The following is a 14,959-nucleotide window of genomic DNA, read 5'->3' on the forward strand; positions in this document are numbered from 1 at the left end:
TGTTGGAGGTTCTATTTCATTATTTCTGCAGTAGTCAGTCCAATCCCACGCAAATAGAGCCGGGACTCACCTCTGAACCTCTTCCGGTTTATCGCATGCTTCCCCTTCAATTTAGCTAGCTAACATATCTGAAACATAATATATAGACCAACGTTAGGAGTTCATAAAACACTTTGCTTCCATAATTTATACATTTCATCATCTGAAATTGTGACGGTCGAACAAAACATGAATATTCGCAACGCGAGGGTAAGTGAGCCGCCGAGTCGACCATGCAACACTGTTAGCTTGCTAACAAACGTTAGCTAGCTACCTAACCACCCATCCCTAATAATAACAATGCAAGGCTTTGTGATAGCTCCACGTTTGCTTGTCAAGTCAAACTGCTGCTAGCTTATTTAACTACTACGTAAATTGATTGCTACTATGGTAGCTAGCTGGATACACAGTGAACAATAGTAGCAAGTTCAACGTCAAGTGTAGTTACGTTAGCTAGCTAATAAAGTTAGTGACATTTGGATTGAATCAGTGTCTAGACATAACATCTCTTCTGGTTGTACCTTTTCTCACGTGTAGTAGTGCCATTGTTTCAATCAGTGTACAAACCATTGACATGTCTTGTTCTGTTTTCTCAGCCGGAGGACCTTATGAACATGCAGCACTGCAACCTGCTGTGTCTCCCAGAGAACTACCAGATGAAATACTACTTCTACCATGGACTGTCCTGGCCACAGGTTAATATGGCTTCCTCTTCATCATCAGACATCTCCATCGCCACTTCATTCATATCACTTGAGTCAAGTCATTGTTCTTGCATTCAATCAGTCAAAAATGTAATCTAACTCATCAAGAGTAATGAGAAACATTTGATTTAGCTCTAGCTAGTTGTTTCTAGATGTCTGTGCATCTAACATCACCTCTTTGTTCGTCTTTCAGCTCTCCTACATCGCTGAGGATGAGAATGGCAAAATAGTGGGATATGTTTTGGCCAAGATGTGAGTATACCTGAACTACAAAGCTTATCTCATGCCATTGTTTGTCAGTGTCTATCAAGCTCTCACTCTTTGTGTGGCATGCAGGGAGGAGGATCCAGATGATGTCCCCCATGGTCACATCACATCCCTGGTGAGTCTTAGTTCTGTACTGTTCATTGTAGTGCTTTATAGATTCAACATGCGATAGGCAGTAGGCTATGGAGGAGCTTGGAGAAGAAGGAGGGGACCTCTCATCTGCGGCACTTGTCAGGTTGTTTAGTTGTGGTTGTTGAGTGACAGGAAGGATTGTTAACAAATGTTTGGATTGTGTCTGTCTGTCTCTCAGGCTGTCAAGCGCTCTCACAGACGTCTGGGTCTGGCTCAGAAGCTGATGGACCAAGCCAGCCGAGCTATGATTGAAAACTTCAACGCCAAATATGTCTCACTTCATGTCCGGAAAAGGTAGTGCAGTGTGCTGGATGTCTGTGTTGGACTTCAATAAGATGGTTCCATTTCTAGTCATTTGTATATTGCTCTTCGATAAGAATTTCCAGATTAGTTGTTGTAATGGAATGCTAAATACGTATCACTCTCCTGTTGTCTAGAGAAGTATAGACGAAAGAATTTGAATACAGTGAGACATTGTTTTTCAGACCATTCTTAATGTGACTTGTATGGGTTTATCCTGTTGATCTGTATCTGTAGTTTTTTGGTTCACAAAGCACTTGAATTGCATCCATGTCATGTTCTCCTACTGCAGTAACCGAGCGGCCTTGCACCTGTACTCCAACACACTGAAATTCCAGTAAGTAACATGGAGCTCCTCCTAACTTGTTTAAACGAACCCTCCTAAAGTAAGTGCTTATGTAAAGGTAGACATTGCTTGTCAGCCTCCTAGTCAAAGTGAGGTTGTCTCGGGAACTTTGGAGTCATATTCCCTACTGATACATCCAAATGATGGTCTCTGCTGCTGAATTCAAATGTATCCAGAGGTTATTTATTTTATTTATTTTTCCCTTATTTAACCAGGGGTTGTTTGCAGTTCTACAATCACAATCAATGACCATGCATAATGTGTTGATCCTATTCCCCACTCACATTCTAATCATTTTCATTCATCTCCATAGGATTAGTGAAATAGAGCCCAAGTACTATGCAGATGGAGAGGATGCCTATGCCATGAAGAGAGACCTAGCTCACATGGCTGATGAGGTGAGTTTTAACTCCTATCCTTCTTTCCAGCAGCATGGCTTAATAGTGTTTTGTATACAGTGGCTCCTCTCTGCCGTGAGGGTAAGGTCAACCTTTCACCAAACCATTAAGAGAGACACCTCCACACACTGCAGTCTTTTCTGTCTATAGGTCCCACAGTTGAGGAAGCCAGGAGTGAAGGCACTGGGTCAGGAGACCCTTACTGCTACGACCACACCCGGTGACCAGGAGAAAGAGGGAGAAAGGGACAGTGGCGGAGAGAGCAAAGAACTCAGTGAAGTTAGCGAAGCAACAGAGAGCACAGACGTCAAAGATTCATCCTCCGATTCACAATGACTCTGACATCTTTAGTAGGCATTTTTAAATTTCACCATGAAAGTTACTTACTACACTTTTTTATCTCTTTCCAAATAGGAATACACAGATTTGGCTTCAGTCTTTACCCAGTGTTCGTCTTCAACTATTCACCTCAGTTACTTTGTATATTTTACCTTTACAACATACACTGTACAGTAATATATATTTTACCTTTACACCATACAGTAACATTTTACCTTTACAGCGTATACCGTACAGTAACATATTTTACCTTTACACCGTACAGTAACATATTTTACCTTCAGTGTACACAGTAGAGTAATATATTATACCTTTACAGCGTACACCATACAAAGTATATTTTACTATTACTGCGTTCACCATACAGTAATATATGTGACCTTTACAGTGTACACCCTACAGTAATATATTATCTTTACAGTGTACACCGCACAGTAATGTATATTTTACTTTACACCCTACAGTAATATATTTGACCTTTAGAGCGTACACTGTACAGTAATATATTTGACCTTTAGAGCGTACACCGTACAGTAATAGTTTTTTCCCCCATAACTTTCTCTGTTGTCATTAGTGACAAACAAAGCAAATTGAGAATTGGTTGAAAGGAATGTTTTTGGAACTGGAATGAAAGTGGATTTTGAGCTAAAATTCACGACTGTTTCCATAAGTTTTTTTAAGTTATATTTGATGTTGTCACTAGTACTTCATCGTCGGCCACCCATGATATCTACACATTTTGAAAACATAACCAGTGTTTTTGGATGTGTCTAAATCAGGTCTGTTAAGTATTCTTCAAAATAAAAGTTTCAAGTAATACATTTTGTAGTGTATTTCTTGGTGTACTAGATGGCCAGTAAAATGTAACAAAATATTTTGAGAAATTCTTAGTGACCAATAGGTAATAGCGTTTTTGCAACCAGCACTCATAAACGAGTCTTACATTTTGATTGCTGCTGGTAGAAATGTAATGAATAGAGCTGACAAAGTCCATATTTTACTTGACTGAGAAGCATGTGTTGCACAGAACAAACTAAGCATGCAGGTCTGTTCCTTTCTTCATTAGAACTGACCAGACAGACAGAGATACAATAGGAACAAACCCAGAGCATCTATCACCTTCACACACTTGTATTTAGCCTGCCTTATGGCGCTATCTTTCTCACACACATTTTAACCTCTCTAGGCTAGATGGGATGCTACCGTCCCACCTGACCAACATCTGGTGAAATGGCAGAGCGCCAAATTCAAATTAAATTACTATAAATATTAAACTTTCATGAAATCACACACGCAATACACCAAATTAAATCTACACTTGTTGTTTATCCAGCCAACGTGTCAGATTTCAAAAAGGCTTTACGGCGAAAGCAAACCTGCTATTATCTGAGGATAGCACTCCATCAAACAAACACAATCATATTTCAACCCACCAGGCGCGACACGAAACTCAGAAATAAAGATATAATTCATGCCTTACCTTTGACGAGCTTCTTCTGTTGGCACTCCAATATGTCCCATAGACATCACAAATGGTCCTTTTGTTCGATTAATTCCGTCGTTATATATCCAAAATGTCCATTTATTTGGCGCGTTTGATCCAGAAAAACACCGGTTCCAAGTTACCTGTAATCTTTGTCCAAACATTTCAAACAACTTTCCTAACACAACTTTAGGTATTTTTTAACGTAAATAATCGATAAAATTTAAGACGGGATAAACTGTGTTCAATACCGGAGGAAAGCAAAGTGAAGCGTGCTATCAGGTCACGCGCCTCTAATAAACAGCACACTTCACTCGACCCTCGTTCTGAACAGGGCTACGTCTTAATTTCTCAAAGGAAAAACATCAACCAATTTCTAAAGACTGTTGACATCTAGTGGAAGCGATAGGAACTGCAAGCAAGTGCCTTAGAATTCTAGATTCCCATTGAAAACTCATTGAAAAGAGTGCCCTCAACAACAACAAAAATCCTGAATGGTTTGTCATTGGGGTTTCACCTGCCAAATAAGTTCTGTTATACGCACAGACGTCATTCTCAAGTTTCTAAAACTGATTGAGTGTTTTCTATCCAAATCTACTAATAATATGCATATCCTAGCTTCTGGGCCTGAGTAGCAGGCAGTTTACTTTGGGCATGCTTTTCATCCGGATGTGAAAATACTGCCCCCTATCCCAAATATGTTTTAAGAGGTGTTGAAGTACATATAATGCTGTCTTAAGCAGGACATCCAGATTTAAAACTGAACATTTTATTTTCTCTTAAATGATCGAAGTATAAGAATGAGACCTCCCCTCTCAAATAAAATGCATTTACTGATTGTTAGAGCTTATGGTGTCAGAATTAAACACAAAAGGAAGCACTTCTCCAGAATCTTGAAGAAACAAACTATGACATTTATCTAAACCATCAGTTTAACGCTAAGGACCTTACAGAATAAAAGACAAGCCTTTATCAAGTAACTTTATGAAATTAGTTTGCATTTTATTTACAGTGTCAATATGGCTCACATGCATGCTTTCAACACCAGTTGAGTAAATCAGTCAGTCACTGTCTTTTATGATATAGATCAGTTAAGCCACTTAACTTTAGGTTTAGAGTCAGTTATTTAAGGTCCTTCAGATGGAGAGGAAGGAAACACAGGGGAAGTGAGACAAGTGTTTTTGAGAGTTTGCTGGTATTGCAAAGAGGAATGGAAATATATTTTTAGAAAGTGGAAATCTGTTAGCCAGAAGCAGTGCTGTTTTCACAACTTCTCCAGCTTTACAACTTGCAAGGGCATGATAACACTCACTTCACTCACAGTATTCTACACCAATGTTTCTGGTAAACAACATTAGCTACAAGAGCAAACAAACTACTGCTCTCTAGTCATGCATAGTAACAGGATTATGTTATATTATCTATTTTGTCATGACTTGTTCTGATTTTTGTCATTATTTTTATTTTTTTTGGGGGGGGGGGGGGTGGATCAGCTTAATATTGCGGAAAGATTGTTGCTTCCATCAATGTAACTGTCTGCATCATTACCAATCCCCCGTATTTCTGGGGGTAAATATATATATCCATATACATACACGTACATACCCATATGCACACATAAACATTCATACATATACACATATATACATACAGTTGAAGTCGGAAGTTTACAAACACTTAGGTTGGAGTCATTAATTAAAACTCGTTTTTCAACCACTCCACAAATTTCTTGTTAACAAACTATAGTTTTGGCAAGTCTGTTAGGTTATCTACTTTGTGCATGACACAAGTAATTTTTCCAACAATTGTTTCCAGACAGATTATTTCACGTATCATTCACTGTATCACAATTCCATTGGGTCAGAAGTTTACATACACTAAATCGGCTGTGCCTTTTAACAGCATGGAAAATTCCAGAAAATAATGTCATGGCTTTAGAAGCTTCTGATAGGCTAATTGACATCATTTGAGTTAATTGGAGGTGTACCTGTGGATGTATTTCAAGGCCAACCTTCAAACTCAGTGCCTCTTTGCTTGACATCATGGGAAAATCAAAAGAAATCAGCCAAGACCTCAGAAAATTATTTATTTCAGCTTTTAATTATTTCATCACATTCCCAGTGGGTCAGAAGTTTACATACACTCAATTAGTATTTGGTAGCATTGCCTTTAAATTGTTTAACTTGGGTCAAACGTTTTGGGTAGCCTTCCACAAGCTTCCCACAATAAATTGGGTGAATTTTGGCCCATTCCTTGTGGAGTGGTTGAAAAACTAGTTTTAATGACTCCAACCTTAGTGTATGTATACTTCTGACTTCAACTGTACATACATACCTACATAGATATACATACTTTTAAAAATAATATACCTTTATTATTACCCGCAAACCCTACCACCCTTCCCCCAATTGGAGTAAACTAACAAACAACAACACTTAGGCTTCTACCCTCAGTTTATACATATTATACACATTTTACAGACACAATCTATTTTACAATTGTAATATTTTGTTTGTTTTTAGTCCTTCCTCAATTTCTGATGTCCATCCAGTTTGATTTATATTTGTAACTGCAATTTCACACAATTTCTGAATCTACATACATTTTACAGACCCTGTATGTTTTACATTGGTTATCTTTTTATTAGTCCCACCCTTCAGCTCCATTCAACCCCTCCCATCTATCTCTTAACACCATCCATTTTGGATTTCTATTTGCCATATATTTTTCAACTGTGCTGTGATACTTCACAAAAGTACTGAACCTTTCTATTCTCATAGCTTCTACAGAATGACTTGTTCTGATTAATGTCATGACTTGTTCTGATTAATGTCATGACTTTTGGGTGTGTTACACAAGTGCAATGCTCCCATTAATATCTATTCATTACTCAATAAGTTTATTACAGATGCAGGCAGCCCTTACTCAGCTTTAGTGTTACTACACACATGAAGTCATAGGGGAGAGAGCGATGAGGAGGGCGGATGAGGAGGAGGGGGTGTGTCTTGAATTAGAAGAATGACTCCACCACTCTTGCACAACCCGGCACTGGGTGTTTTAGAATGTGTGTCAGGGAGCGACAGAACAGAGAGGGAGCGAGAAGGGTCGTGACATTCACCCAGGTTTATGTGTTTAATGTAAAAAGGAGGAAGGGAGAAGTCATCTTTGGGAGATAAACGTTATTCAGTGTGGAAAGAAGACGATTGTTTTTAATCTCAATCAGGTATGAATCTGATTTTCGTAACAGAATAACTAGGACATTAATTTCACAATATTTAAGAATGTTGTGTGGCATGTCATGTCTTGTTTGAATTAGACAATGTCTGTTGTGTGTTGCTGTACATGTGTAGGAGTACTGTAATTACTTGGATGTTAGACAGGGGTTCTGCTTTCTCTACTTGCTGTGAATGTAGTTTTTCTGCTGCTTGACAGCAATAACTACAGTATATCTTAATGTGTATCTCAGACTCACCCCACTGTGAAGTATGTGGTTGTGGCTGGACGATAAACCGAAATACACCACATTAGTACAGCTGTATAGGAAAGACATGTACAGTATCTTATACCAGTTCAAAATGACCAGTGGATATCAGTTGAGATATACTGGTAGTGCCCTGTATCCTGATGATGATGGCAAGAAACTCCAATTCCTGTTGCATGATTCAATGATGATCACGCAGTGAAGGAATGGAGAAGGGGAGATGGAAAGGATGACGAATCGTGTAAAAACAAGATGCTGTACAACAGCTACGTTCTACAAGGCATATTATAAAGTTACGTGAGATTTGTTACACATTTCAAAGGGAAATCCAATGGATATAAACGTAAACTATAGGCAGATATACAGATTTACCTATACGTATACCTATCTATAGATGGATAGACGAAATCACGGAACGTTTATCTTTTGAAAAATAAATTAAAGGAACTGAAATTGGGAACAGTTTAAAACAGCTGTGTGAAATTGAGTTTTGATGAGTGAAGTTTGGTTTTTGAAAAGAAAAGAGGAAGTTAGTTGGCAGCGAAGAGTGAGAGAGAGATGGAGAAAGAGGGGGGGGGGGGGGGGCGAAGGAAGGAAAGTGAGTTCGTGACTCATGGTTAGTGAGTCCTGCTTTGCTCTTCAGTGCGTGTGTATGCGTGTGCGTGCTTAAATGTTTGGGCGTGTGTGTGTGTTTGTGATGCGCGAGTTGACTCATTATAACCCGCGGGGCAGACGGGGTTAGGGTCATTAAATATTGTGTGGATGAAGGGCGGGCGGGTTGAATAAAGATAAAACAATACCTTAGGCTGGTTTATACTTTGTCTATCGACATGTCTGTAGACAATTATAATGCTACAAGTGTAGCTGGTCAAAACGACATTTAATTTATATTCCGGTGGAATGTCTGTAGACCTTCGCTGCAACTGTCTGTTTCCTTATCTCAGAGGGATGAAAAAAGTTCAACTTTGACCCTGTCGCTGCGTCCGTTGTCATGGTTACCCGACTGAGCTTGCAATGAAAGTTCTAAAATTCTCTGGTATAATGCACTGCTTTTATTCCGTCACACAACCGTAAGCTATTATCTGTAATTAGCTCACCATTAACTTGTAAATAATGATATTGTTGTGATTTTATTTTCCTGTAATAATGAATAAAAAGTTTCTAAAGTTAAGACAGTGTCAGCTATGAACATTATTTGAACTGGCTAGCCAGCTAACGTTAGCTAGGGTTATTAAGGTTTGGTATACTCAAGGTGTATAGAAGGGGGGTTACGGATGGGTTACTAGCAATTGCAGCTAGCTAACTTAGCATCCCTCTGTTTGAGGCGGAGCGGCAGGTAGCCTAGTGGTTAGAGCGTTGGACTAGTTACTGAAAGGTTGCAAGATTGAATCCCTGAGCTGACAAGGTAAAACATCTGTCGTTCAGCCTCTGGACAAGGCAGTTAACCCACTGTTCCTAGGCTGTAATTGAAAATAAGAGTTTGTTCATAACTGACTTTCCTAGTTAAATAAAGGTAAAATTAAATAATTGAGCCGGTGTTTGAGTAGGCAAAACTAGCTAGCTAGCTACATTTGCTAGCTAGTAAGTGAAAAAGAAACAAAATGTATCTCTTGCTTTTTTCTTTTTGAATAAATATATTTGTTCAAAACTGTTCAACTATTGTCTTTCTCTCTCTTTGAGTCAACTACTCGCCACATGTTATGCACTGCGGTGCTAGCTAGCTGTAGCTTATGCTTTCAGGACTATATTCATTATCTGATCCTTTGATTCGGTTGTCAACATATCAGTTCATGCTGCAAGAGCTCTGATAGGTTGGAGGACTTCCTCCTGAAGTTGTCAAAACTACTGTCTAAGTCTATGGAAGGAGATGAGAACCATGAGCCTCCTAGGTTTTGAATTGAAGTCAATGTACCCAGAGGAGGACAGAAGCTAGCTGTCCTCCAGCTACATCATGGTGCTACCCTTACAGAGTGCTGTTGAGGCTGCTGTAGACCTTCAATATTAGGAAGGGGTTACTAAGGTTTGGTATACCCAGTGTATAGTCAGGTGGTTGCTGATGGGTTACTAGCAATTGCAGGCGGGTACGGTTGTAGGTGCAGTGTGTGCCCTCGCCCCAGACACAGGAAACACCACACCTGTCTTCCTCTTTTTAAAGATCACTAGAGGTCTCTGTGGGAGGATTAGTGACAGCATAGAAAGAGAGAGACGCCAATAATATGAACTACTAATTTCATGAAAGGCAATTCAAAATGCAGTTCAGAACCAACATCTCAGGCACTAATCCTAGAGTGACTGCTTGAGCTCTCAGTTAATAAATAAGGGTATGAATAAAGCTTTGTGATATTGTATTGTTAAATGCCAACAGAGAAGGAGGAAAGACAGTAATTCTAACTGCACAAGCATAAAGGAGTTAAACTGCATTTAAATGGTCAAGGAGGTTATCAACCCCTTAGGCCTTTAGCAGTCAGTATCTAAGGAACATTATAAACTGGGTGGTTCGAGCCCTGAATGCTGATTGGCTGACAGCCGTGGTATATCAGACTGTATACCACAGGTATGACAAAACATTTATTTTTAGTGTTCTATTTACGTTGGTAACCAGTTTATAATAGCAATAAGGCACCTCAGGGGTTTGTGGTATATGGCTAATATACCATAGCTAAGGGCTGTATCCAGGCACTCTACATTTGGCCAATATACCACAGCTAAGGGCTGTATCCAGGCACTCTGCATTGCGTCGTGAATAAGAACAGCCCTTAGCCATGGTATATTGGCCATATACCACACCCCCTCGTGCCTTGTTGCTTAAACAGACATCAATGCAGCAAATCCATAAAGGCATATTTTCTCTCATTTATATGGCATGTTAACCACTCCAGATTCAATCTAGAGAGAGGAAGAAAGAGACATGACATCACCATATTGTGCTCAACTAAACCAGGCCTAGGCTATTGAAACAAAATAAATACTGACTGGCTTGCTCAGTCATAACCAATATATTCAAACTTCTGATTTAAGTTGAGTTTAGTTTCTATTAATCAATATAATATACAAAACATGTAAACTACAATTGAAGGATTGTGTGAGCTGTCAGTACTGTTGATTCTCTCCCAACACATACATAAGTTACATATTGTCATGCAAATTTACTCTATTAGTGAGCGTGTAACACAAACATTCGCTCTGTGACAGTGCTGTGTGCCTTGTGGCGGTGGTACAGTACTATTTATAAGGCAGCTGAAATGTTGCTGCTGCTATTTCTGCATGGTACAGGTGTGCAGCAGCACGAGCAGAGTGGTGTGTTACATACCAGCTGACTTTCTCAGAGGCTGCAGAGGCAGGCTGGGTTGAACTAGGAAATGTGTTACAGACAATACTGTTTTCAGTCTATCAATAAAATGTATTTATAAAGCCATTTTCACATCAGTCGATGTCACAAAGTGCTGTACAGAAACCCAGCCTAAAATCTCAAACAGCAAGCAATGCAGATGCAGAAGCACGGTGGCTAGGAAAAACTTCCTAGAAAGGCCAGAACCTAGGAAGAAACCTAGAGAAGAACCAGGCTCTGAGGGGTGGCCAGTCCTCTTCTGGCTGTGCCGGGTGGAGAGTATAACAGAACATGGCCAAGATGTTCAAACGTTCATAGAAGACCAGCAGGGTCAGATAATAATAATCACAGTGGTTGAAGAGGGTGCAACAGGTCAGCACCTCAGGAGTAAATGTCAGTTGGCTTTTCATAGCCGATCATTCAGAGTTAGAGACAGCAGGTGTGGATCACAGACTGTATCTGATACTATGGATAGGAGTGCAGTAGTGAATGCAGGGAGAGTGTCACAGAGCGAGGGAAGTAGTGAGTGTCATAGAGCATTGTTGACAAAGTCATTGTAGGGACCAGCAAGTGTAGCATACAGTACATGACAGATTGGTTTGCAAGTGTTAGAAATCAATTGAACTTGGACCTCGATGTAGGGTCATTAACTTCACACACTTAGACTATACTCCAATAAGCATGGGTAGAGAGAGTAAGGATTCACTTAGACCAAGGGTCTCCAACCTTTTCTAGCATGAGAGCTACTTTTTAAAAATGTAACATGTCGCAAGCTACTATTTTTCTTCTAGTTTTCAAATAGCACATTATTCTCTTCTCCTCTACCCTGCAACTCTTTCCCGGGTCCTTAGTGTACAAGAGAAAGTAGTGCACTATGTGTTCTGTGAATATACCTGGTAAAATAATGGTTCATAAACTAAGAGGGGCCCTATAACATCTGTTATTTTCCCCCCAAATTCAGTTTGATATTTTCCCAAATTATGTTCTCACTTATTTTTCACTCTTAAAATTAAAATTGTTCATAGAAAAACAAGGAAATTGGATGTTTTGAGTCGATGTCAATGCTTAAATCACATCAAAATACATGTTTTTTCAGGTCTGGAAAAACTGTGATTTTCTTTGTGTATTCCCCTTTAATTGTGCATCTGGCCCTTTAATTGTGCAGCTAGTGAGTGAGGAATGTACCATCTAATGTGCCGTTCTAGCAATGGTTCTGTACTGCTGCTGCTCATTTCATGGCAAAGTGTGCAAATAATAGATACAAATTATATACTTACTCATGATATACTTCTGCCAGGTAAGACTACTTTACAGTTAACATTTAATTGAGAAGGTTTTGCGGAAAGTACTTCTGTCAACCCACAAGTTGGTTATCACATCAACTGGCTACACACGGAGTGATAAACAAACGCGCGCATCACAAAGAGAGACGGGTATAATATTGTGCGATAATGTCAATGTTGTTGATTAGATAGTAGCTGGGAGTTTACGGTATCTCAGAGTTGTGAGATTTGTGTATGACAGTTTGCGATGGAACAAGTGAAAATTGTACTCTCAGAATCGTTTGGCGAGCTGGTGGGCTGCGAGTTCGTGATCAACCTGTTGGAGACCCCTGACTTAGACTATAACGTTACACTGCAAAACAAAACAAAATACTGTTTGATTCAATTTACAAAAGTGTATTACCAAGTTTCCTTAACATTTTTTTGTCAAATCCAATCCGGATTTCGTGTGGTTAATTTAATCTCAAATTACTTCAACCTAGTAAAGTAAATGGAACTCAAATCAAATTGTATTTGTCACATACACGTGTTTAGTAGATGTTATTGCGGGTGTAGCGAAATGCTTGTGCTTCTAGTTCTGACACTGCAGCAATATCTAACAAGTAATATCTAACAATTTCACAAATACCTAATACACACATCCAAGTAAAGGAATGGAATTAAGAATATGTAAATATATGGATGAGCAATTTCAGAGCAGCATAGACTGAGATACAGTAGATAGAATAGAGTATATACATATGAGATGAGTAATGCAAAATGTGTAAACATTATTAAAGTCACTAGTGTTCCATTTATTAAAGTGGCCAATTATTTCAAGTCTGTCTATGTAGGCAACAGCCTCTGTGCTAGTGATTTAACAGTCTGATGGCCTTGAGATAGAAGCTGTTTTTCAGTCTCTCGGTACCAGCTTTGATGCACCTGTACGGACCTCACCTTCTGGGTGATAGTGGGGTGAACAGGCAGTGGCTTGGGTGGTTGTTCTGATGATCTTTTTGGACTTCCTGTGACATCGGGTGCTGTAGGTGTCCTGGAAGGTAGGTAGTTTGCCCCCGATGATGTGTTGTGCAGACTGCACTACCCTCTGGAGAACCCTGTGGTTGTGGGCGGTGCAGTTGCCGTACCAGGCGGTGCAGTTGCCGTACCAGGCGGTGATACAGCCTGACAGGATGCTCTCAATTGTGCATCTGCAAAAGTTTGTGAGGGTTTTTGGTGACAAGCCAATTTTCTTCAGCCTCCTGAGGTTGAAGAGGCGCTGTTGCGCCTCTTCACCACTCTGTCTGTGTGGGTGGACCATTTCAGTTTGTCTGTGATGTGTACACCGAGGAACTTAACTTTCCACCTCCTCCACTGGTGTCCCATCGATGTAGATCAGGAGGGTGCTCCCTCTGCTGTTTCCTGAAGTCCACGATCATCTCTTTTGTTTTGTTGACACTGACTGAGAGGTTATTTTCCTGGCACCACACTTTCAGAGCCCTCACCTCCCTCCTGGGGGCTGACTCATCGTTGTTGGTAATCCAGCTTACTACTGTTGTGTCGTCTGCAAACTTTATGATTGAGTTGGAGGCGTGCATGGCCACGCAGACATGGGTAAACAGGGAGTACAGGAGGGGACTGAGCACGCACCCTTGAGGGGCCCCAGTGTTGAGGATCAGCGAAGTGGAGATGTTGTTTCCTACCTTCACCCCCTGGGGGCGGCCCGTCAGGAAGTCCAGGACCCAATTGCACAGGGCAGGATTTAGACTCAGGTCCTCAAGCTTAATGATGAGCTTGGAGGGTACTATGGTGTTGAATGCTGAGTTGTACTCAATGAACAGCATTCTTACATAGGTATTTGTCTTGTCCAGATGGGATAGGGCAGTGTGGGTGCGATTGCATCGTCTGTGGACCTATTGGAGCGTGTAGCAAACTGTAGTGGGTCTTGGGTGACGGGTAGGGTGGAGGTGATATGAACCTTGACTAGTCTCTCAAAAGTACTTCATGATGACATAAGTGAGTGCTACGGGGCGATAGTCATTTAGTTCAGTTACCTTTGCATTCTTGGGAACAGGGACAGTGGTGGCCATCTTGAAGCATGTGGGGACAGCAGACTGGGATAGGGAGAAATTGAATATGTCCATAAACACATCAGCCAGCTGGTCTGCACATGCTCTGAGGACGCAGCTAGGGATGCCATCTGGGCCGGCAGCCTAGCGAGTGTTAACACATATAAATGTCTTACTCACGTTGGCCACGGAGAAGGAGAGCCAGCAGTCCTTGGTAGCTGGCCGCGTCGGGGGTACTTATCATCAAAGTGGGCAAAGAACATGTTTAGCTTGTCTGGGAACAAGGTGTCATGGCTGGTTTTCCTTTTATAGTTCGTGATTGTCTGTAGACCCTGCCACATACACTCAGCAAAAAAAGAAACGTCCTCTTACTGTCAACTGCGTTTATTTTCAACAAACTTAACATGTGTAAATATTTGTATGAGCATAACAAGATTGACAAATGAGACTTAAACTGAACAAATTCCACAGACATGTGACTAACAGAAATTTAATAATGTGCCCCTGAACAAAAGGTGGTCTAAATCAAAATTAACAGTATCTAGTGTTGCCACCAGCTGCATTAAGTACTGCATTGCATCTCCTCCTCATGGACTGCACCAGATTAGCCAGTTCTTGCTGTGAGATGTTACCCCACTCTTCTACCAAGGCACCTGCTAGTATCCGGATATTTCTGGGGGGAATGGCCCTAGCCCTCACTCTCCAATTCAACAGGTCCCAGATGTGCTCAATGGGATTTAGATCCGGGCTCTTCGCTGGCCATGGCAGAACACTGACATTCCTCACTTGCAGGAAATCACACACAGAACGAGCA

At 40.5% G+C, this 14,959-nt stretch overlaps 2 protein-coding genes across 4 annotated transcripts in view; both read left to right on the forward strand.

The window, feature by feature from the left end:
* The first annotated feature begins 67 nt into the window (after positions 1 to 67).
* On the forward strand, positions 68 to 3,342 carry LOC129829638 (N-alpha-acetyltransferase 10-like). Its single transcript, XM_055891449.1, has 8 exons — positions 68 to 249; positions 636 to 734; positions 937 to 995; positions 1,080 to 1,125; positions 1,321 to 1,436; positions 1,735 to 1,779; positions 2,102 to 2,186; positions 2,337 to 3,342. The coding sequence occupies exons 1-8, from the start codon at positions 229 to 231 to the stop codon at positions 2,520 to 2,522; spliced, it is 657 nt and encodes a 218-aa protein (XP_055747424.1). The 5' UTR covers positions 68 to 228; the 3' UTR covers positions 2,523 to 3,342.
* A 3,697-nt stretch (positions 3,343 to 7,039) lies between these two features.
* The window catches only part of LOC129829639 (rho GTPase-activating protein 4-like), a 34,769-nt gene continuing 26,849 nt past the window's right edge, over positions 7,040 to 14,959 (forward strand). Inside the window, exon 1 of one of the 3 annotated variants that reach the window (XM_055891451.1) lies at positions 7,040 to 7,231. Coding sequence is in view for 1 of the 3 variants with exons in the window: in XM_055891450.1 (XP_055747425.1) it covers positions 12,009 to 12,114 (106 nt within the window). In the remaining 2 variants the exon portion in view is untranslated. Of the gene's footprint in view, positions 7,232 to 11,999; positions 12,115 to 12,183; positions 12,251 to 14,959 lie in introns of those variants that run through there. The other 2 variants (XM_055891450.1, XM_055891452.1) reach the window with 2 other exon arrangements.

This window comes from Salvelinus fontinalis, chromosome 31, assembly GCF_029448725.1.
Source record: "Salvelinus fontinalis isolate EN_2023a chromosome 31, ASM2944872v1, whole genome shotgun sequence".
Taxonomy (NCBI): Eukaryota; Metazoa; Chordata; class Actinopteri; order Salmoniformes; family Salmonidae; genus Salvelinus; species Salvelinus fontinalis.

What these genes read in the sequence shown, in the direction of transcription:
- LOC129829638 (XM_055891449.1), top strand. Translation starts at nt 229, where the DNA reads ATGAATATTCGCAACGCGAGG. An exon ending in ATGGACTGTCCTGGCCACAG is followed by an intron (nt 735 to 936) that starts GTTAATATGGCT and finishes TTCGTCTTTCAG; the next exon opens with CTCTCCTACATCGCTGAGGA. An exon ending in TCACTTCATGTCCGGAAAAG is followed by an intron (nt 1,437 to 1,734) that starts GTAGTGCAGTGT and finishes CTCCTACTGCAG; the next exon opens with TAACCGAGCGGCCTTGCACC.